The 24,531-nt window shown below is 34.4% G+C and overlaps 1 protein-coding gene across 1 annotated transcript; it reads right to left on the bottom strand.

Moving 5' to 3' along the window:
• Positions 1–4,693: 4,693 nt before the first annotated feature.
• Positions 4,694–8,125, bottom strand: LOC129896053 (uncharacterized). The gene is made up of 3 exons (XM_055971871.1): positions 7,313–8,125; positions 6,257–6,529; positions 4,694–5,289 (listed from the first exon to the last, which is right to left on the bottom strand). Exons 1-3 carry the CDS (start codon positions 7,898–7,900, stop codon positions 5,020–5,022), a joined length of 1,131 nt encoding a protein of 376 aa, XP_055827846.1. The 5' UTR covers positions 7,901–8,125; the 3' UTR covers positions 4,694–5,019.
• Positions 8,126–24,531: the final 16,406 nt, after the last annotated feature.

Below are 24,531 nucleotides of genomic sequence, written 5' to 3'. Positions count from 1 at the left end.
GTCAACTCCATCCTCTCCAAAGTTGGTACAATTTTTTTTTTTTCTAAAGCTGTCAAAAGGAGAGAAGGAAAAGATAATATAACAAAGGGGACCTCATTTATACTTGGTTTGTTTGAGATACAACTTAAACTATAGTATTTCTTTTTTTAGTTAAGTGTCAAAAATATATTTAAATAATTTTATTTTTATTTTTATTTTTTATATTTAAACTATTGAAAATGTAAGTTTTATATATAAACTATACTCATTAGTTTGAAAAACACACTTCTCTCTCTTTTATTTATAATAAATTACACTCTATATGGATAAAATATTATATCTTGATAAATATTATATAAATTATCAATATTAGTTAAAAGTTATTTTTTAAAAATAAAATTTAAAATATTTTTCTTAACCCACTCCACCACCTCCTCCCACTGTACCCCCGAATTCCCCCCCCCCCCCCCCCTTTATAATTTTTTTCCTTACTTCACCTCCCTTACAATAATAATAATAATTATATATTATTCTTATATTTTAAAAAAATAAAAGCCTAACCACCTCACCTACCCCTCCACTCTCATTTTTCTTTTTATTTTTTTTGTTTTGTGTTAAATATACACATATGTTTTGAGAAAGTATATTTTACTTGACACAATATTTTTTTTGAAATAAAATTTTTATTTTCTGTTTTATTCGATATGCAAGTAGAAAAAAATACGTTCATAAAAATATATGTATATATCTAACGTAAAATAAAAAAATTGGGAGCGAAGGGTTAGAATTTTTTTTTAAAAAAATAAAAATAATATCTAAATTTTTTTGGGAAGGAGTGGGTGGTTTGGGAGGGGGTTGAAGTAAGATTTTTTTTTAAAAAAAAATTGAGGGCGGGGTGAGGGGGAGGGGGAGGAGATGGTGCAGTAAGAAAAATATTTTAAATTTTATTTTTAAAAAATTAATTTTTTGGGGGATAGTGATACCTTAATCTTTAATTTTTAACTAATACTAATAATTTATTTAATTTTTGTCAAAGTAGAATGTTTTATCCATATGAAATGTTATGTGGCAAGATATTTTTAAATAAAAGAGAGAGTGTATTACACACACCACTGAAGTGTATTTTTTAAATTAATGAATGATAGTTTATGTATAAAACTTACACTCCCAATAATTTAGATATGAAACTCAAAAAACGAATCTTCCTTATATGAATAAGGTAAAAATTAGAGTTGACTAATTAAATAACCCCCTTCGTAAAACAACTAGTAGTCCATAGAGATCTTTAAGTTCAAAATTTTAATTTCAATTCAATGGACTCCCATCTTTTTAGTTTTGTACTAGTAGGAGCTTGCTAGTGTAGTTTTAGGTGAGGAAGTCATTCATTGTCCAAACTTTTCTCCCTATTTGATGTAATCATTTTGGTTTTGGTGTATGGAGGTGCAACCATGATGCTTTCTCTGAATTTAACTGCAAACCAAACATGGCACAATGATGGACTTTATGCATCAAAATTCAAATTACTACTTATTCATGGTGCGTCAAAAGTTCACATGGCAGGGTCCATATTATGATTTGGGATAATTACAGTGTTGGGTGTCTGGTTTCCATCTAGTTTGAATTAACTTTTATTTGTTACATGATTTAGCCCAATTTTTCGTTTCTTTAATATGAGAGTGGCCAACGGTCTTTCGAAAATAGCATATCCACGAGATAGTTGTAAGGTTTGCGTACACTGGATATGTTATTGTTGTTGTTGAGATATCAAAGCATGCTTTACTTTTCAGATTTGTCGCGAACATTTTCTATGCGGCAAATTACAAAATAATGGAATCTTCAACATTAAATATTATTGAGAGAAGTATTGATAATACCTCTGAACTTTGGTGCGAATTATTAGTTCTGTTTCCGAACTATTGTCAGTCTTAAAAACACTCTCTACTTGACTAACTAAAATTAAATATACTCTTCTCATGCCATATACATAAAAGTGTTCTTCACGCTCATATACATAAAGTTTTCTACTGATATGAATATGATATACACATATAGACATATTGTATGATATGAGAAGGGTGTTTTAAGAATTGCCTATTTTATTCATTTTATAATGTAAATTTGTCAAAAAGTGTATATGTATTGTGTAATAGTTTAGATACATTGTTTATATATTATTTGTACATTATATATATAGTGATATCCAATGCAGAATAATATATAAGAATGTATTACATATATAGTATATATCCACTTTAAAATAATATATAAGAATGTATAATAATGTATGAAAGTATATATACAATGTTATATGTCATGTTATAAATTTGAAAAGTAGAGAATGGAACTCTTAAGAGAATTGTACAGTGGGTGGTGTAAAAAGCTAAAAATATAACGCTAAAATAGATTTAGCTTTACGAAATTCAATGTAAACATATGTTGGCTATTCTAAATATAAAAAAATCATTGTACTATGCAAATTGCAAATTAAACTATTTGCTTAGGCAGAGTATACTAGAAAGGTAGCAGATTTGTTCTCCATAAATAATAAAGTATGCTAAAGATTATTCAGCTATATAAATTATAAATAGCACGGAAATAATTTATTCAAGTTGTGTGGATGTATTAGTAAAATGAATGATCAAGTAGGAACAAACATAAAGTCTATTCACTCAAGCATTTGCAAACTATACACAACTCCACCAAATCATCGATATAAAATGTTGACACAACTTGCACCCAAACAAAATAATCAAAAAGTAAGAAAGGGAGAATGCTCAAAGTTATTGTAAACATTATGCATTTACAGCCTATCATTCATATTCTAATGGTGTCACAACTTATAGACTATCCAATATACCATGGAGAACATCAACTCTTCAACTCTTTATATACATCTACCTTTCCGTGCCCAGACATTACTATTTGTTGTTCCTACAAATTATTGAAAAGTGAACACACCAGAAATAGTCTATCAACTTCACTATTTGCGCAAATAGAAGATATAGACAGAAAAAAATTAGTTTTTTTAAAAGTCAATTTTCATCTTGACCTACTTGACTTGTTACACATGTTCTTATCTAAATTACTAACAACTTTAAAATGTATACATTTGATCAAGTCCTCACTTATCAAAATTGGGATAAAAGTGAGCCACATTCTCTATTTAAGATAAATTCATAACGAAGTGATATATCTTTAGGTAACAAGTACTTTTTCTTTTGATAAGTAAAATAATATGCAGAGTGAAAAATTTATCTCTAGACTTTCGTTTATTTTATTTTATATTGATGACAAAGGAAATGTAACGACCTATTCCGTCGTTACTAAAAATATCTGCGGTAAGGTATACTAATCTCATTCGTCATAAGATTAGGATCAATTTCTTGGTATGCGAGTGCATTAATTGTGATGCCCCTATCACAAAGTTAAGTTGAAAGTATCTTTCCTATTTAGTTTCGGACTTAAGTTTAAACTAACACCAACTTCAAACGATCATAACTCTCAACCTATAATGAATTAGGTAGTCCATGACCTATCATATTAAATATCTATAAGTCTTCTTTCCAATGCCAGTATGCCACCAAATTTGCTTCATTTGGAGTTTGGAGTAAAAAGTTATGACCATTTTACCTAACATTGCTTGGGTTGAGGCGCCATGGTGGGATGAGGCCCGCCATAGCGGGATCGACGGGACGGAATTATATAAATAATAATAAATATATATGTGTGAGTGTATAGAGATCCCGAGTATATACCCCTTGTGATTTTAATACAAAACTCTTTCAGTGTATTGTGGTTCCCATATTGTCGGGAGTATTACACATAGCTATAATTGCTTGAAAAAAGAAAACAAGTTGTTTTTCATACTTCCATTAGGGAAGTCATTTTAGTATGAGGTGTGTTTGGAAGGGGGGAGGACACCATCAATATACAATGTCGCTTGTGTAACTTGTTTCTCATACTTTCCTTAGGGAAGTCATTTTTCTCATTTTTAACAAACTTATTTTCCAGAAAAGTTTGACCAACTAAACATGAAGATAAGAGAGTTGTAAAGACGGGGATATTTCATTAGCTGAGTTGTGTGGAAAAAGAAGGCTACAAGGCAATTTCTGGCACATAGCATGTGTAGACATCCTGTGCAAGCATCAACCCCATCCCATGTTGTAACTCTGAATTTAGCCACTTTGTTGATTGCTTGTTAATGCCTAAAGATAAAAACAAAGATGGTAAACCCTTTTTTGTTTTGCTGAGGATCAATTGGTCATCACTGTACATGTTCATGCAATAAACAAATTTGGTACTCCTATTATATTATTAGATAGAAAATCAGTCTCTGTGAATCCTACATCTATATTGGGAGACCAAAACTCATGATTTGAAGAAGCTGCACTTATCCTAAAGAAGGAAATACAACGAAAGCTTAGATTAACAAGGCGGTCCCTCCATTTCTTTAGTAATGCTTGGAGTCTTTGGGCCTTTTCATTTCTATTTCAAAGAACTCAGAAGCATCAATACCGTAATATCTGCTTCTTGGACAGCAATACCAATGCACAGCACAATTCATTTTCAGGTGAAGACAGATGCCAGAAACTGTCAAGTGAACTAGGCCGGAAAAAAATCCCTCAATGTACTAAACAACAACTTGAAAGTATGCAAGAATAGCACTGATTCTTAAAAAGACCAAAGATGTAGGTGAACTGGCCAGCGCTTGATGTCAAACAAAGTTGCAGCAATTTATTTCTACCCCATAAGGCTGAATAATGAAATAAAACATGTACCGATTACATTAAGGATTAGACTTCCAAAAACACACTTATTGGCCAACAACGAACCATTACAGAAAATTCTGAGTGTATGATCTATTTTTCCTGCCTGTGCATGTCATATAGCTCTGTTAATTCACTGAGAGGTAAAGGGAACACGCAATATCAACAGTTAGAGCACTGTTAGTCTTTGGATGTTCTATCCAGTGCAATGCCTTTGTAAACAACTCGAATGTAAAACCAAAGAGGTCATGGTTACAAAGAGACTTCAGCTTAATCATCTTGAATCACCTTTTTCCAGCTTTTCAATTTCTTCCTGGTGCCTTCTCTCTGCTTCTTGAAGTTCTCTTTCAGCATCCTCTTCATCCTCCAAATCATCGCGATCTTCAAACTCCTTAGCTGCTGCCATTGCTTTAACAACAGGATCTCTTAGTTCAGCAATAAGACCACCACCAATCCTGTACTCTTCTTCATCACCAATCAGGAATAGACGTTGGTCAGGTCCTGAGGCCATCGGTATATCTACTGCCAATAATTTCATATCATACTGCAGACCAAAAAGCAGGATAAATGTTAGCATAAGCATTGCTAGAATAAACAAGAAGCCAGTTAGATTCTTCTGCATTGTTTATTTATCTGGTTGTGTAGCAACCAAATCTGGAAGCTTCAACTTCTGGAAACTCTCTAGTGAAAAATTAAATGTCAGTCATTTAGAGTTAGATACACTAAACTTTAGATGATCATTTGACGAACAATATTATGGCCTCTTTTAGTCCAGAGTGAGAAAGGTAGGGCTCTAAACAATCCAGCTCAAAGTGATTATAAAATCAATTAGCCCGAACTTATGCTCACAGCATGAATATTAAGCTTCATTATGTTTCCATCTTTCCAGCAATAGGACATTGCAATTTCTTCTTTTTTGGGTCCTTTTTTTTATTTGCTGGAAAGATGGAAATATAGTGCTTGATAACACTAGATCTCAAATTTGACGTCCTATATTCTATTGATAAAGCTTTTACTAAAATGCCAATGCTTGCAGGCTCAACATCTCATAGTCTGAGTTCAAGCCACTACAAACTTGTCATGCCAGTTTAAACTTTTACGTTATTACTTAAGTTAGAAACTAACTCAACTCAGATGCCAAGTTAAGCTTTTTTAAATAAGGTTGAGCTGATTTAGCAGATTACATATTATAAGAAATTTTGATCTTGCCACCAAGTGCACTTCAACCAAATTTGCTCCCTCTCACTATCACGTTAATATTTATCAATTTTGATCTTGTCATGTATTTATTGTTTATTTCCAGCCTTCTAGTTCGCGATGCTATAAAAACTATCCCTTTTAAAGCTTTATATTTCCCACTTAGGCAATATTAGTCGGAAAAAAGGAAGTTACTAACAGTTTTGAAACTCATGATATGTGACACAATGTTCAGGTAGGATGAGAAAATTGCAATGGCACACAGTTAAGCTTCATCATATAGAACTAAAGAAGCAGCTATTTTCAAATCAAACCTGGCCTTGCTTATTCTTGACTTCAACACTTACTAAACCTTTCCGCTCAGAACCTCGTATTGGGAAAATCAGAAAACATCGTTTTCCCCTAAACCGTGGCTTGAAGTTCTTAAGGGTAATACCACCTCCTGACATCACATATGCTCTCAAGTCTGTTCCCGAGAGTGGAGCTCCCATAACCTCAAGAATTCCAGCCTCTGTATTAAGTCTTCTCATTGCCATTCTGTACACCTTATCAGGGTTGATGGTAAATCTTGAGCGAAGATACAAGCCCTAATATAACAAAAGCAAAAGGTTTCTCAGCTATAATTGTAAGAAGTACAGAGCATGCTCGATCAGCAAGAGTTCAAAACATAGAAAGAGGACAGAAAACTGGGAGACTTTAATCATAGACCACCCATTGTTCAAAACACTAAAAAAATCCTTAAAGAGTTCCAAATTAAATAGTCCCAACCCCCAAGCATGAAGGAGTTTGAGCTCCATATAATGTGCACAAGTTTGAATGTTAACTTGAATTGACAATTGAACTTTGAAGTTTTAGTCCAAATATCAGATTTTCACAAAACCAATTAATTGTTAACCTTTGATTTGCGAGGTTGACAAATTCCTATCAGCAGCTATATTCTATTACTATTACCTAACAAAAGGTCCGTAGTAGACATATTTGTGGTTTTCTTTATATTTTATAAAAAGGAAGCATTTTACTGATAAGCATCCAGAGGATGCAAACAAAATACAAGTAGGATTAGCTCCAGTAGTTGTTCATTAAGTTGGCTCTTGGTGTAGAAATATTTGTGGTTTAATTTTTTGGGATGATCAGCAACTAGTCCTAAAGTTTCCGTTTCACAAAGAATGATTCCAATTCTCAGATTAACAGTTTTTATCAAGGCACACTTTGACATTAATACCAGCTAAGTCACAGTAAAGATGCAATTAGCATATTCGTAATTTCCAGAAACACATGCTCATTTATACATCACATATATCTTCTGCATTAGCATAAAAGTACCGAGTCCAACTCAATCAACTACAAACAGAAACTTGAAAAGAACTCACAGCAAAAGCGACAATGGCGGAGGAAAGAGCAAGGAACCCATACTTGGCCATGCCTTCAGACAATCCAATAAAAGTAGTAGCAATTCCAAATAGAACCCTCCAAAGCAAAATGCACACCATAATACCTGCAGCACCAAATAACACCATCGAATTCCTCTTCCAAAATGCCTCCATTTGCAAACCCACAGCACCCTTGTATCGCAAAGCCGTATTCTTGGCAACATCAACAGGATTCTTCAACACATTTTTCCCAAAACTCCCACTGATTTTCGAACCAAATGCAGAGCTCTTCAACGAGAAGTACCTAAACCCTAGTAATTTCCTATTCCACAAGAAACTACCATCTGAGTCTAACTTCTTACTAGGGTTTTTCAAAACCCGCGTAAATGGGGAAGACGAAAAATGGGTTCTCTGGGAATTCGAAATCCATGGATTAACAGCAGCCTTTTCGATAATCTTGGAATGATTAGAAAGGAAATGAGATATACCACTTGAAGTGATATTTGGGTTTGACAATTGTTGGGGTTTTGATAAAATGTAGTGATAAAGATTACTCAAAACAAACTTTGAAGATGATGATTTCGACATTTCCAGTGCTGATACAACTGGGATAGATTTAGATTCACTTCAAGCACAAACTCAACCACACACACACAGAAAGAGAAAGGTGTTGATGTGATCACAACAACAAGAAGATAATTCTTCAGTAGCTGAATATAGATAGGTAAAATGAAAGTTGCTTGTTCTTGAAGCGCCTCTAGGGGTCAATGAACATTGTTTAGCTCTCTCTCTCTCTATATATATATATACAGGGCTTTCTGCAAAATCTCCCGGTCAGCAAGGTTGTCTTCACCAGGGAACTTTTTGTTGATTCAATCGCACCTTTGAAAACGAAAGTTTGACGTTTCTCCCCATGTGATTCGATAAATTTCACTTCAGTCCTTTAAGAAATTAAATTATAAGTAGGAGTGTGTAAAAACCGAACCGATCGATAAATTGAATCGAAAAAAGTGTTATTGATTTATTGCTATTGGGTTATTGGTTGACGGTTATTTAATAGTTTTATAAAAAAATTATTGTGTTATCGGTTCGGTATTGGTTTTTTAATATTGAGTTATTGGGTAAACCGATAACTCATTAACACTATAATAATTTACTATTTTAATATTTACTCATACACAAATATCAAACAAAAAATATTAATATAAATATGTAATCACTATATCATACTATCGACTTTTAACATTTAGCGCTTGTTTACTCCATCCAATCTTTACGCCGACAACGACTATATTCTCTTACGCTGACAACGGCTATATTCATCGCTTTCCATATTCTCTTACGCCGACAACGACACTTACGTTGGAGGCCACCAAGGTCCAACCCAGGTATCTCCCTTGTCCCCTCTCTCTCTCTCCTTTCTCTTATTCTCTCCATTCCCTCTTCCTTGCTCGACGCAATCCTAGGCAGCAAGCAGGAGAGAGACGAAGGCAACACTGTCTGTCTCGTCGGCGACCACCATATCGTAACAAAAGCGCCCAAGCAGCACCAAGCTCCCTCTCATCTTCAACGGCTTGCCATCTCAACCAACTCTTCCTCGTCTCTTGGCGTCTTCTAGCGAAACAGGTTGTCCAAATTCCGACAGCTCCAAGTAGATTCCGGCAACGTCCAGAGATTCAATCAGATTCAAAATCTCAGATTTCTTCGCTGCTAAGTGTTTTCCGACGTGAACAACATTTTCCAGCGGCAACTAGGTTTATTTCAACTAGAGTTGGTACCTCCGATTTCCATATCTATTCTTTGTTCATACACTTGTAGTAAATTTTGTATTTAGTACATTTTACATTTAGTACATTTTGTATTAAGACCTTTGAATAATTTATTAGTTCATACGCATTTTTGTGGCTTTGAATAGTGATGGTAGACTAGGGTCATGTTCTCGTTTAGGAACGGGGATGGGGACGAGGGTAGGGAAGGGTAAGTGGGTTAAAGAAGCGTCTAGACTGAGAGTAGATTCTTGGAACATTGGGACGTTAACAGGAAAGTCCATAGAGCTAGTTAAGATTCTTAAAAAGAGGAAGATTAATATAGCTTGTGTCCAAGAGACCAAATGGATAGGCCATAAAGCTAAAGAGATAGACGGGTATAAGTTTTGGTTCTCTGGTAGATCGAAGTATAGGAATAAAGTAGGCATTTTATTAGACAGTGACTTAAGGGATCAGGTAGTTGAGGTTAGGAGATTTACTGATAGGATGATGTCGATTAAGGTGGTCGTTGAAGGAACCACTTTGAACATTATTAGTGTAACATCCCCTAAAAACGTTGTATACGATGTTTTAATTTTTGCCTAAACATGATACAGCCTCTGTATTTTGGTCATAACTTTTCATAGGAATATCCAAATTGAGTGATTCAAATTTCTGAGTAACCAAAAGATCATTACCTACAACCTTTATGAAGACCATATTTTAAGATTCAGAGGTTAAGTAGGCCAAATAAATTAATCTTTGTAAGGTAGGATACTATGACGGAAATGAGTGTTTATAGAAGAAACATCATATCTCACTGTAGGTTTATCCAAATTGGTTGATTCTTGAACGATATGAAACTAGACTTCCATATCTACAATTCTTATGAAGACACCAAATCCTAATAAGGAATTTATCTTATTCAAACGTAGCTCCCAAAAAGAGTATTCTGTCAAAGATAACTCATTTCACCTACCATAGAAAGATCTAGATACATTTGACATCACTCATGACATAAATTATCCTCCATTTAACATCATCCATGACATCAATATATTCCACTAAATTTTCAGATTTTTATTTATAATTATTTTATTTATTGTTAGGTCCTCTTTCCCACCTATAAATACCCACCTTATTTCCTCATTTTATTCATCAAGCTTTCTCAAGCAAATCTTCTCTCTATACACTTCTTTACACATTCTCAAATATAGTTTTAGTTCTTAGTAGTGAAGAAATACTATTCCGGTAATTCATATATTCCGGGTAGTACACAAAACGTTCCGGCAAGGAGAGAAGCTAGGACTCAAGAGTGGTCATTAAGTCTTCCGGTACCAACTAAAGCTTCGGTTTCCAGGTATGTAAGGCTTCAATGAGAGTATTCCTTCCACTCTCATGTCTAAATTATTTTGATTATATGATAAATTATATTTATTTTCTTTAAGCTTTACTCTAAGTTATGTGGTATTTATCCATGAATTCTTCCATCCATATAGTCCAAAAAACTCTTTCAATTAAGTCTCTTGATTTCAAGTAATATTTTTGTTATGGTAATTTTTATTTTTACTTAATAGTATGAATTATGGTTAAACTAATGATTATTGATCTATTTTGATACAACATAATTTTATATGTATGAATTGATGGATTGCAAGTAATTTATTTATTTATATTTTTAAAGATTCTTGAAATTCATGGTGGGTTGTCTAAAGCATGATTTTTAATTAATGGATTTCAAAGTATTTATGAATATTTATTTACATACATATTTGAAAGTTGAAGGGATTTGAACCCACCTAGTTTTACTATGTTTTTAATAAAGTTTGACTTGAAAGCTTTGACTCCAAATAAATGTTTATGAAAGCAATATCTATGATCAAAAAGGGAGTCTTATGAAATGAAAGAATGATGAAATGATATGAATGATGGATTCTTTATGCAATAAGGACAATTCTTGCATATTTGAATTATCAAATGTTTTAATGAGCTATTCTACCGAATATGATGTTTGAATTCTCAAGTTATATGCTATGAATATTTTGAAGTATTAAACTATTTCGTGGGATTGACTTAGCACCGAATGAGGCATTGAGGTGAGATTCGGTAAGGGAATCCTAGTAGCAACCCCTTGTCTCATTAACTATGTGCCAACATAGGAGCCCTTGTAGGCTTAGGCTAATGGATCCATAAATAGCCCTTAAAGTTAAAGTTAAAGAAATGAATGAAGTTGACGGAGTTCTACCTGGCAAGTAGTCTCCCCGGCCAACGTAGGGGGTTATGTTGGATTCCATGTAATAGCTCGCATGGTCTTAAATGTCGGTTATGGTTAATTTCCCACAAAATGAATGTTTTAAAGGATATATATATGATTTATTATGCATACATTAAATTATGTTCCATATTACATAAATGTTTTAATGTTTTCTCAATGTTCATGCATCCTTACATACTTAGTACATTCAAAGTACTAACGCATACTCTTTTGCCTACATGATATCACCATGTAGGGATCAGTGCTCCTCCTCATTCTCCTCCACGTGGCTAGTTGATATTCCATTGAAGACTACTTTTGGTGAGTTCCCATGTTCCGGGAACAATACTCCTTTATCTTTTTAGTTTATGATATGTTAAGATATTTTACTATGGAATTTCTTCTATTATGATTGAGGGTGAGCTAGGGACTTGTCCTAGCCCCGTTAAATCTAATAGTTAGAGGTATTGTTGGACATATGTAAGTTGAAGATTTATTATGATTTCCGCTTGTTTATTTATCATCATTACCTATGAAAGGCTAAAAGAATGCTAAGAGGCTTGTTTGAGGTACTTTCGGGTTCCTCATTCGCCATGTCACGTCTAGGCCCTAGGCTTGGGTCATGACAATTAGTGCGTATGTACCGCAAGCGGGCTTAATCAAGGAGGAGAAGAGGAGCTTTTGGGAGGATTTGGACGAATTAGTAGGAGGCATACTGCTTACTGAGAAGCTTTTCGTGGGAGGAGATTTCAATGGGCACATTAGATCAATTTTTGGAGGGTATGACGATGTGCATGGAGGCTTTGACTTTAGGGACAGAAATGGAGGAGGAGTTTCACTTTTGGATTTCGCAAGAGCTTTTGGGTTGATGATAGCCAATTCGGGTTTCCCAAAGAAGGAGGACCACTTGGTAACCTTCCGTAGTTTAGTGGCTAAGACTCAAATAGATTTTTTACTCCTTAGGAAGGATGATAAAGGTATGTGCAAAGACTGTAAGGTCATCTCGATCGACAACCTTACAACTCGATATAAGCTCTTGGTGATGGATTTAGGAATCAAGATAACGAGGAAGAAGAGGGTCGGGGATGATTGACCTAGGATTAGATGGGGGAGTTTAACCATTGCTAGTTCTCTTGAGATGGGAGAGAAATCGAAGGATATAGAGGCTTGGGAGAGTAGTGGAGATGCGACCAGTATGTGGGATAGGACGGCTAGTTATATTAGGATTGTAGCAAGAGAAGTATTGGGAGTCTCAATAGGTACTGATAGTCGACATCGAGTGGACTGGTGGTGGAATGAAGAAGTGCAAGGGAAGGTGGAAGCAAAGAAGATGGCATATGCGAAGTTGATAGAAAGCAAGGATGAGGTGGAAAAGTGGACGAATAGGGAAATTTATAAAATAGCGAGGAAAAAGGCGAAATCAGTAGTTTCGACGACAAAAACAACGGCTTTTGAATGCTTTTATGCTGAACTAGAAGAGAAAGGCAGAGATAGGAAATTGTTTAGGCTAGCAAGGGCACAGGAGAGAAGGGCACGCGATGTGGATCAAGTAAAGTGCATTAAGGACGAGCATGGAAAAGTATTGGTAGATGAGACTCTCATTAAACAGAGACGGCAGTCATACTTCCATAAACTCTTGAATGAAGAAGGGGACAGAGACATTGTGTTGGGAGATTTGGAACATACAGGAAGGCGTCCCGATTTTGAGTCTTGTAGGAGTATTAAGGTCGAGGAGGTTAAGGGTGTTGTTCGTAGGATGCACGGGGGAAGAGCGATCGGACTGGACGAGATTCCTGGGAAATTTTGGAAGAGCGTGAGCTTGGTAGGTTTGGAGTAGCTGACTAGGTTATTTAATGTCATCTTTACGATAACAAAGATGCCGAAAGAATGGAGGTCGAGCATAATGATCCCTCTATATAAAAACAAGGGGGATATCCAGAGTTGCAACAACTATAGAGGTATCAAGCTACTAAGCCATACTATGAAATTATGGGAAAGAGTAGTGGAGATGAGGGTGAGAAGAGGCGTGTCTATCTCAGAGAACCAGTTCGGAATTATGTCGGGACACTCAACTACAGAAGCCATCCATCTTATGAGGAGATGGTGAAGTAGTATAGGGAGAGGAAGAAGGACTGGCATATGGTATTCATCGACCTAGAAAAGGCTTACGATAAAGTTCCAAAAGAGATACTATGAAGATGTTTGGAGGCTAAAGGTGTACCTGTGGCGTACACTAAGGTGATCAAGGACATGTATGAGGGCGTCAAAACCAGGGTAAGGACAGTCAGAGGGGAATCAGAGCACTTTCCAGTTGTGATAGGGTTGCATCAAGGATCAGCTCTTAGTCCATTTTTATTTGCTTTGGTGATGGATGGATTGACGGAATAAATTCAAGGTGAGGTGCCATGGTGTATGCTTTTCGCGGACAAGATAGTCTTGATCGATGAGACTCGTAGCAGAGTTAACGCTAAGCTGGAGGATTGGATACATACCTTGGAGTCTAAAGGGTTTGAGTTGAGTAGGACCAAGACAGAGTACATAGAGTGCAAGCTTAGTGAGACACCTCAGGAGGTTGGCGTGGAAGTTAGGCTTGGTGCCCAAGCCGTCCAAAAGAAAAGTAGTTTCAAGTACCTTAGGTCTATCATGCAAGGCAGGGAGGAGATTGATGATGATGTCACACATCGTATTGGGGCAGGGTGGATGAAATGAAGGCTCGCTTTTAGAGTGCTATGTGATAAAAATGTGCCACCACAACTTAAGGGTAAATTCTACAAAGTAGTGGTTAGACTGACTATGTTGTACGGGGTGGGATGTTGGCCAGTTAAGATACCTCACATACAAAAGATGAAAGTTGTTGAGATGAGAATGTTGAGATAGATGTGTGGGCATACTAGGAGCGATAGGATTAGAAATAAGGCTATTCGGGACAAGGTGGGAGTGGCCTCGATGGAAGACAAGATGTGGGAAATGCGACTGAGATGGTTTGGGCATGTGAAAAGGAGAGACACAGATGCCCCAGTGCGGAGGTATAAGAGGTTGGCCATGAATGGTTTCAGAAGAGGTATGGGTAGGCCAAAGATATATTGAGGAGAGCTGATTAGACAAGACATGACGCAGTTATAGCTTACAAAGGACATGATCTTAGATAAGAGAGTGTAGAGGACCCACATTAGGGCAGTAGGCTAGTACATAGTATTGTTATTCTTTCTTATTAGTAGGCGCTTTAGCACATTATGATTTCTTGTGCTCTGATTTCTGTTATTATCTATTACTTTCGGTACTTCTATACTCTGATTACTTTATTTTATCCGTAAAGCTTTCGTTATTTGCTTTCCAAATTGCTTCGAATTTCTTAGCTTTATCTGACCTCTTTTATGCTTTTATTGAGCCAAGGGTCTTTCGGAAACAGCCGTCCTACCTTGATAGGAGTAAGGTCTGCGTACACTTTACCCTCCCCAGACCCCACATTGTGGAATTTCACTGGGTTATTGTTGTTGTTATATCATACTATCAGTGCCTTATACAATTCATAGTTCACAGTATATTTACCCTTTAGACTTTTCCACTTTAGGTTCACAACGTCAAAACCGACTATGGTTTGCAAGTTGCAACGGAGATGTCAAGGGTTAGGCAACAACTAGCGTTGTGAATTGTAAGTCTTGATTTCTCTCTTTTTTTTACTTCTCTTCGTCTCCCTTTTCTGATTTTTCCTTTTCTCTATACGCACTTTCTCAAAAAATTTGGCTTCGATGGCAAATTCGGCTTCGCTGGTAAACAATTAGGAGATTATTTCATTATAATTGGGATTAAATCTGATAAACATTTGAATATTTTTCGGAAGAAACTTTTTTTCCTTATTCAGTAATGTACAAGATTTTCAAAAATTATTGGAGAAGTCGTATATTTATTTTGAAAGCATTTCTTATTGGTTAAACCAAAAATTGAACTATTAAAGACCAAAAAACCGATAAACCAAAAATCGATAATAAATATCTTATTTGTTTGGTTATCGGTTTAGCATATTTAAAATAGAAAAGCAAAAAATCGAATAAATAATACTTAAAACCGAACTGAACCAACCGATACACACCTCTGATAGATATATTTTTTACTACTTCTTTTTGAAAGACATGTTTCAACATAAAAATATTCAACTTTAAATTGAAATGGAATTTGAAAAATATTTTAAAATTATTTTTATTTTTTTCAATTCAAATCACTCACAAAAATTTAAAAACAATTTCAATTTTATTATAAACATGTTTCTCATATAATGAATATATATTATGTGGATTTCTTTGGAGAAAAGTTAGAAATACTACTTAGAGATCAAATCAGTTTTTTCCTATAAATAAAAAAGGTTTTCCTTTAGTGTAATTGATCTATGAATTACTCAAACCCTAACTATCATTCAAGAGAAATAATAAGTTTTCTCTCTTCTTCCTACTTTATTCTTCTTCTTACTTTATAGTTTTATAACACGTTATCAGCACAATTGTTCTATCATTGAAGAATTGTAATCGTGAAGTAAAGTAGAAACACAAAGGGTAAAGATGAAATATTTCATACTACCTCAGGTAATGTACAAAAAAAGTTGTAACCATAAGATTTAATCTAATTCTCTCTAACATCAAAATGGTTAACATGTTATTTGTTGAAATAATAATTGATAGCTTGTTCTAATATTTATCTTCTTTTGATTCAAGAAAGGAATACCTTTTTACACTAAAAACTTGAAAAACAAAGTAAAGACAATTCATGATTTTGACTCATCTGATTCTGTCATTACTAAACTAATAGATTTCTGATGCATGTACCGATTCAAATTCTCTTTTTATTATCAAATAATGAGAAAAGTATTTTAGGTGATATTATTGTGATTTATACTGCCAAATCTGCTTGCACTAATTATATTTTTGAGGTTCCAGAAAATTCTATATATATAAGTAAAATTCAACTACCGTTGTTAAGAGCATACTTAAGAGGCTCGATGAAGAGTTTCAGTCTCTTTTGGTCTGTTATGTCATTGATTAAGGATAAGACAATAGATTCAATTCTTATCGCACCAAAAGGGAAAGAAATCAGATTAGAATTCTGATGCACCATGATGATAAGATTTTGGGTTCAAATCTCATCGATTTATGGTATAACACACACCTTTACATGGATAAGACGTTGGGTTTGAATTTCAATGCACCATATTGATGATATTATGAAACCTATCCCACTCCATTCTCTTGTGTGAATGTGATAACAATGCATAATATGTCTGAAAGAACACAAGTGGTTGAATGATGCACATAAACATAGAATAAGTTACTAAGTTATCATAATTTGATATGCTCAGATAATTGTATTTCATTTATGAAGAATGAGAACTCTTGATAAATGTTACAAATATAGATTCATTCCCTGAATTACATCCGATAATATTCAATAAAACTTATCAATACGAATGTGCACTTTATCGTGATTGGATCACGACTTACCCCTAGAAAAGGTAAAGTAATTGAGAAGAAATAATTCTGAAATTTACTTTCGGAGTAGTAATATAAAATTTGCTCATGTAATAGTAAATCAGAAATTTACTAAAGTAAAAGGCACATGTCATGATAAACTTGGAGTTTACTAGAAAAACTAATTTTATCAGTTTGTATGAATGATTTGTCCATCTAAAAGATGTGCATATTAAGTGTTCAACATATACTAAAAAATTCTTCAATAATTGTTATTTGTTTTCATGGTAAGTTGATTGCATCAATCCCTAAAATTCTATAAAGCATAAAAGGTGATTATGGACCCATTCACTTGTCATGTGATATGATAAATAGATTCATCTATAAGATAATTACATATGTGTTCATTGACAACTTGTATTTTGACATTTGCAAAATTATTTGTGCAAAATAATTGAGTTAAGAGTACAACTTTCAGAATATGTAATCAAGACAATGCATCTTGATAATATTGTTAATTATCCAAGTTGATGTGACATTAAATATCTCAGATAAATAGTAAATCATTACTTATAGAAACAAAGATTCATGGTCTAAAATATGATAAATTGCATATAAAAGTATACATCAAACTAATAAATTATGATGAATTTCTCTCCCAATTGATTTATGATCAGAGATCATATAATTTCTTTCTTCTAATTTTGATGTGCGGTATATGATTAATGAATATACCACGATGCACTAGAATAGGTTTTCCAAAGTAGGTTGGATATATGTTAATTTTTCTAACATAAGAGGGCGTTAATAAGCGATCAAGAGATAGAAATGCTCCTATTGAATGTCGACAGAGTCTATAGCATGCATGTAACATGATAGACAAATCAATTTTAAATAAAATAATCCTTGAAAAAGGGAAAGATCAAATGATTAAAATGATCATAATAAGGAGGTAATGTGCTCTTGAAGAGCGTATGACATAACACTTCATGAAATCTCATGAGAAGAAAAGTTATCTGAAAATAATGAATTGATGAGATCTTAATAAGTTATATTGCACTGCGAATCGATACAAATGATATAATTGTTGACGATATTTTTAATACTACCCGTTAGGTTATTTTGAGAATGAGTCCTCCTCCTTTCATACGAGACTCTTTCCGTAAAATTTTAATGGGTTATTTGGACTATTCGGTAACTTTAGTTAATTAGTTGAGGGATAATTTTAGAGAATTCATTTAATTAGTGGGCTAAAGTGTTAATTTATTTAATACTTATACCACTTTTCTTATATTTAATAAATTAGGTTAGTAGGGTTTGTCATTTTAGTACATAATTAATTTAGAAAAGAAAAAGAAGGGAATAAATAATAATAATAATAATAATAAATTATATATATATATATATATATATAATCTGATGGCATTAAGCCATCAGATGTGCGGCTGCAAACAAGAAAAAAAAACCCGCAGAAACAAGAAAAAAAAATACGGAGGAAGAAAGAAAAGAAAGGGGAAAAGAAAAATAAAGGAGAAGAGAAAAATAGGGATTTTCATTCCAAAGCGTCAAGGTAATTATTTTCATCCTTTCCATTAAATTTTCAGGTGATTATGAATATATTTTTAGGGTATATTGGTGGAGAAATAATGTTGAAATAAGAAAATATGACCCTAGGGTTCTTCATCTAAAATCTTGATTTGGGGGTCGAATAACGATCCGTTTTAGCTGAAATTTGACATGTGAGTTTATTTTATCATGAGTGAACATAATCGAAAAGAAAATTTCAGATTTGACTTCAATGACATAGAATAAGTTAGTTCCTGAATTTTGATATATTAAAATAGATAATTAAATATTAGGTATATTATATTTTATGAATTATATTAAATTTATGATATTAGGGAAATTAGAACCTAACCCTAGGCTTAAAATTTAGAAATATGAGAGTTGACATGTTATTTGACGTCAACATTAAGAACTTGATTATAGATTTGGGTAGGTTTGGATCTAGGCTAGACATATAATAATATGGGTGTTGTTAGATTCGAAATTTTATTGTGGTTATTTATTTGACTAGATTACATTGATTTGGAGACCCAACGAAAAGGGAAGGCTCAAGTACCGGTGTAATTGCTTGATTAATTAAGGCAAGTGAATTTCTAAACTTCAGTTTAAGCTTGTAGATGCTTGTATTTCCGTGTTATGTGTACTAGGGAGTAATGAGAATTAGACTGGATTATTGACTATATGATTGACCTTAAAAATGGAGATGAGGGGTAGAAAATTGTGATCTAATAACATGTATTGGTGGAATTGATATGTTGTGATTATGGATTTATTTTGGGCATGTGAAGTGACTATGTTGATGTGAGATAGGAAAAATTATGGTTGTTGTCATATTATTATCGTGAATTATATGAACATGAATTGATTGCATTGGTTCTGACATATTGTGTTGAGATTGAAAATAATACGAAACAAAAAGGGTCGGGCCACACGCTCCGTGGCAGGTATTATGAAATAAAGGGGTCGGGCCACACGCTCCGTGGCAGGTATTATGAAACAAAGGGGTCGGGCCACACGCTCCGTGGCAGGATATATATATTGAGGGGACGGGCCACATGCTCTGTGGCAGGTTACATGGACAGAAATGTCCCCCATGGGTTCCGGACTGTAATTCAGCGGATGTGTACCGATAGGACAGACATGCATCATCTCATTGCATTGCATCGCATTTTGTTGATATTTGTGAATTCGTGTTTACCCCTTTATTGCTCTGTATATGCTGAACTTGACTGGAGATGATTCATTGATGAGGTTATTGATGAGTATTCGTGGACTATGTTGCTGTTGTTATTGTACAAGTATAGAGTTGGACTGGTTTTTTGTAGGTTGTAGTTAAGGAGGTTCGGTTGGGAGGACAGGAGTACTTGTGTCTATCAAGTTTGGCTTAGTTTTAGTTATTCACTTGCTGAGTACCGTGTTATTTGGTACTCATCCCTTGCTTCTACACTTGTGTAGGTTATGAGCCCGGACCTTCTTGATCTCTTAGTGTTCTCTACCACGTCTGAGGCTATCATCTCGAGTGTTGAGGTAGCTGTTACATCCATCTAGCGGACACCTCTTACTCTTTTATTATGTTTTAGTCCTATTCTAGAGACAAAGACATTGTGACTGTATTTTCTTTCGTACTTCGGTAAGGTATTAGTGGCTTGTACACGTGACAACCAGTCTTGGAAGATTTTGAGATTATTTATTTATTTTTGACTAAGTTAAACCTTTCTTTATCTCAATTACTTCCGCATTTACTTTCCGTTGAGTTTTAGGCTAACTTATCTCGGTGGGTTGAGATGAGTGCCATCACACCTGGATTCGGGTCGTGACAAAATGGTATCAGAGCCCCAGGTTCATAGGTCTCACGTGTATACAAGCCGAGTCTAAGTAGAGTCTTGAGGATCGGTACAGAGACGTCTGTACTTATCTTCGAGAGGCTATGAAGACTTTTAGGAAATATCTTCACCTTTTGATTCTCTATCGTGCGTCCTTGATCCGATCTATCTATTGCCTCACTTCGTTCTCTCATATATAGTCGTGACTCTTGCATAATTCTATGTGCGTGTAGTTGAAATGTCATCACGTGGTCTAGATTTAATTTGGAGGTGGAAGTAATAAACTTATGGAAAGGATGTATGGTGAGACTTGTAATGCACAACGATTTTAAAGGAGTAAGTAAGGTTATGGTTCAATAATGTACTTTGAGGATATGGTATAGAAAGAGGAACAATGGTTTGGAGGATTATATGAACGTCTTATATTTCTGGATAGTGGTTAAGCATCGAGAATGACGCTTGTTTGGCCTATCCGATGTTTGAAGTGGTTCTACAATTGAGAATGGTATAATTGGGGGAATGACTATGTTGTGAGCACTGTGCCCTTGGAGACTACAGACCGTGAAGTTCATTTTGAGTGAATGAGTTACATAGTGTGTGATAAGGATGATTTTACGCTAATCGATGTCAGAATTTCTACAACGGTTTGATAAGGTGGATGTATATCAGGAAGGGTTATTATAAGTCTACTACCGCGGTACTTGTGATTATTTGGTTAGGGTTATGGGTTGTGTTGCTTCTTCTATTGACCTTACCTATTGAAGAGTGATATCGATTTTGACTGGAAACTGAAATGCGTTGGTAATGTATGACAATTACGTAATGTTTAGGAAGATGTAAACTATCTAGGTATGATCTTTATGGTGGGTATGATTTATTCTAGTGGTGGATCTATCCAACTTTCACAGTGTGTTACTATTGGTATACAAAAATAAATACATCGATTATTAAGTGTGATTACAAACTATTTAAGGAGTTATCAGTTGTATCATCTTCTCATATGATGAGATTTGATGTTGCATTCACATTTGAAAAATTAACTAGTTTGTTACTACGGATGCTTGGAGTAAGCATTGGTTATAAGGAAGATCTTAGTGGTGGATTTTGGTATGATTAATGCATTTAGGTTGTGAAATTATCCCAAGAATTCTAAGTGAGGACTTGTAATTTAACCGTAAACTCCAAGGGAGTGGATCGATATCAGAATGATAAGCTTATGGTTAAAGAAAGTAGCAGTGAGTATACTTGTGTGAAGGAAATTAAGAATTTTAGTGAGGGTGCGCATAAAATTGGCTTATTCCATTAGATTTCGTTGGTATAACTGGGTTTAAGGTGTCTTGTCGATTGAGAAGGTTTACTTCGAGATGATGGCAATGGTTATTGAGCATAACGGTAATAAGAATTTGTGATGTATTATGATCAGGACACAACCATACTTTAAAGATTTTTGGTTAAATAGATTCGATATGATAATAATGACTTGTAGGTATCTAAATTTCTGGTTTTCTACTATTTGATGAGTGGCATGGTTGTATGGAGAGTCGTAGAATGTGTTGAGACACCACTCTAATAGATTTGAAAGAATCTAAATCCATAAATAAAAATAATTAGTGGAATGTAGTATAGCCTTCGAAACAAGGCGAGAACAATGATATTTTCTCTGGTTGTAAGGGCCGAATGTATCTTCAGAGAGAGTGGAGAATTAAATTTAGTGACACGTGGTTCTATTTATTTTGTTCTGTTTATGGTGGCAGTGTTATGTGTTATTCATATGGGTTACCAATTATTGGATAAGATTTGAGAAATAACTCTATAGGCATTTGACTCGAGTATGGTAATAAGTTCTTTTGTGGTTTCGAGTTTGGTAACTGGTATAATTAAATTTTAACGAAGGATACAATAAGATCAATGGAGAGGCGATCAATGATAGCTAAGATACGTGAATTCATAAAGGTCTTCAATATATGAGCTAATGTTGATAGATAATGGGATTGGATTACATGGATGGAATTCAAAATTCAAGCTGTTCATTTTAAGTCTACATTATGGCAGTAGATTTCGTCAAGGTATAGATTAGTAAGCTGAGAAATGATCGATCACATCAGATCTTGAGCAATTGAAAATACTTGTGTAGAGTTTGGGTCTTACAGGTTGTTACTTTTGATCATTAAAAGGCCTAAGAAAGGGCTTCACTTAAAATTTTGATTCAAAAGAATAAGGTTGGTAAATGAGTTAGCAAAAGGAATAAGAGTCTGATATATTAAACAATTCAAGGTATTTGAAATTTGCTTCATGGGAAGCATCTAAGAAATGATAAGAAATAAGACACTATGTGTAGATCCTTAGTTCAAAGTTGAAGATTGTACGAATTTTTGCCCTTGTGTTCAGATATGACTATACAATGTTAATGGGTTCGACACATACTTATGAGGGATGTAACAACGACCTTTTTGAAGGTTTTTTTTTGGTTTGAATGACAAATAGTGAGGTGTCGAAGATTATGTGTTTTATGTAAGGTTAGACTCTCAAATTATAGTAGGTGACTTATAGATGCACTGCAAGATGGGATATAGTTCTTCATGGTTATTAAGGATATCGAATTGGGTTGATACTACTTTGTTGATGGGTTATACGAACTATTGTGATGCGTTACATAGGCACTAGAGGGTAAATAGAGGCTATGTGCTCATATTATATAGGATTATTCAGGTGACCAAGAACTTCTCTAAGTTTTGGTATAGAGAACAGACTGGTTGATTGTGGGTAACAAAAAATAAATAAATCAAAGTGATGGAGTCAGATGAATGAAAATGTTTGATATAAGCACTATGAGAAAAGTATCTTGTGTTATTCGATCTTGATTTCGTACATTCTTATGTAACTATCTATTTTGTTTTGGATATGAGTTGAAGTATGATTTGCTGTCTATGCCCACACGTGTTTCTACTTCGGTGTATGGATCTGTCACGCCCCGAGAGGGTACCCTAGGCGTGGCCGGCACTCAGAAACCATTTCTGACTTCTGAGAGAACCACTTGGTCTCATTTCTTATTTATTCATGAGCGGAAGACTTAAGAATACTAATGTGGGCTTGTCATAATCAAAGGAAAAATAGATAATTATTAGAAGAAGTAGTTTTAAGGAGAACTACTCCGATTACATCATCAGACTCTGTCTATGAAGCCTCTAATACTCTTAGATGGTGCCAATGACATGTCCATGGCTACCTCAAAAGAAACATCACACTCAATAATAATAAAAGGATAAGGAGTTCCTTCGAATACAAGAAGGACTCACCAAATAGCTGAAAAGAAATGATCTTCAACGATGCGCCTGTTGAGGATCTCTAACACCTGTATCTGCATCATAAAACGATGCAGGTCGAATGACGTCAGTACGTGGAATGTACGAGTATGTAAAATGGCAGGAAGGTAAGGATAGATATCAAGATACTCCTCTCAATAAAACTCAGCTCAGAACTCAACATCATCTCAACATGAATATGTAATGCAAGTTTAAAATATAATAATAAAAATAATAGTAATAAGCAATGCTTACTCAGTGGGAGTTTCTCTAACCGACAACCATCACTTATGAGCTAGCGATGATACAACGAAGCGATGTTGTTGCCACATCCATCCAATACCTTGCCAGGGTAAAGGACATCACCATCTTGGATCCATTCATCAAAGTCCTCTTTTTGGGACTTAAGAGGCATAGCCTCCATCCTACGCTGGCTACGTAGTTATGGGGTTTGAGTCAATTAAACTCTTACCCAACTCGGTGCTCAATACTACTCCCAAAATATGTGCTCATATTAAACTCATCATCTAGTCTCATTGGACTTTAATTTAAATCATCAAACTCATCTCATTTCATGTTCATCAATCATTATACTTCCAAAAACATCATTTACATCTCATCAAAACATCTTGCTCAAAATATCATTTTCTCAAATTTATTCAAATTCAACTCTTTTGCTCTTTCAAAACTCAATAAAATACATATATAGTATTAATTCATATAACTCTCTTTTTATCAATAAAAATAATAAAAAGCCAATATCTTTACTCAAAACATGTGTAAAAATATTCATGAACATCAAATCAATTAGGATTCATGGGAAAGTAGCCACGAACAATAATTCCAATAATATGAGAGATAACAATAATAATAATATTAATGCATAAATATATCTAACTCAATAGAAGAAGAATTAATTCATTTAGAATTCAAGATTTGGATAAAACTCAACTATAACTCAATTATAATGAATTTAAATATTGGGCGCATGGACGAACTCAATCCGATGCTATGAAAGCCTTACATACCTTAAATCCGAAGGTTTACTCCGAATTGGAACACTCTTGGACCCC

Source organism: Solanum dulcamara, chromosome 7, assembly GCF_947179165.1.
Source record: "Solanum dulcamara chromosome 7, daSolDulc1.2, whole genome shotgun sequence".
Lineage (NCBI taxonomy): Eukaryota > Viridiplantae > Streptophyta > Magnoliopsida > Solanales > Solanaceae > Solanum > Solanum dulcamara.
Note: the sequence above shows the minus strand (reverse complement) of the source record. Positions and strands in the feature narration are given on the sequence as shown.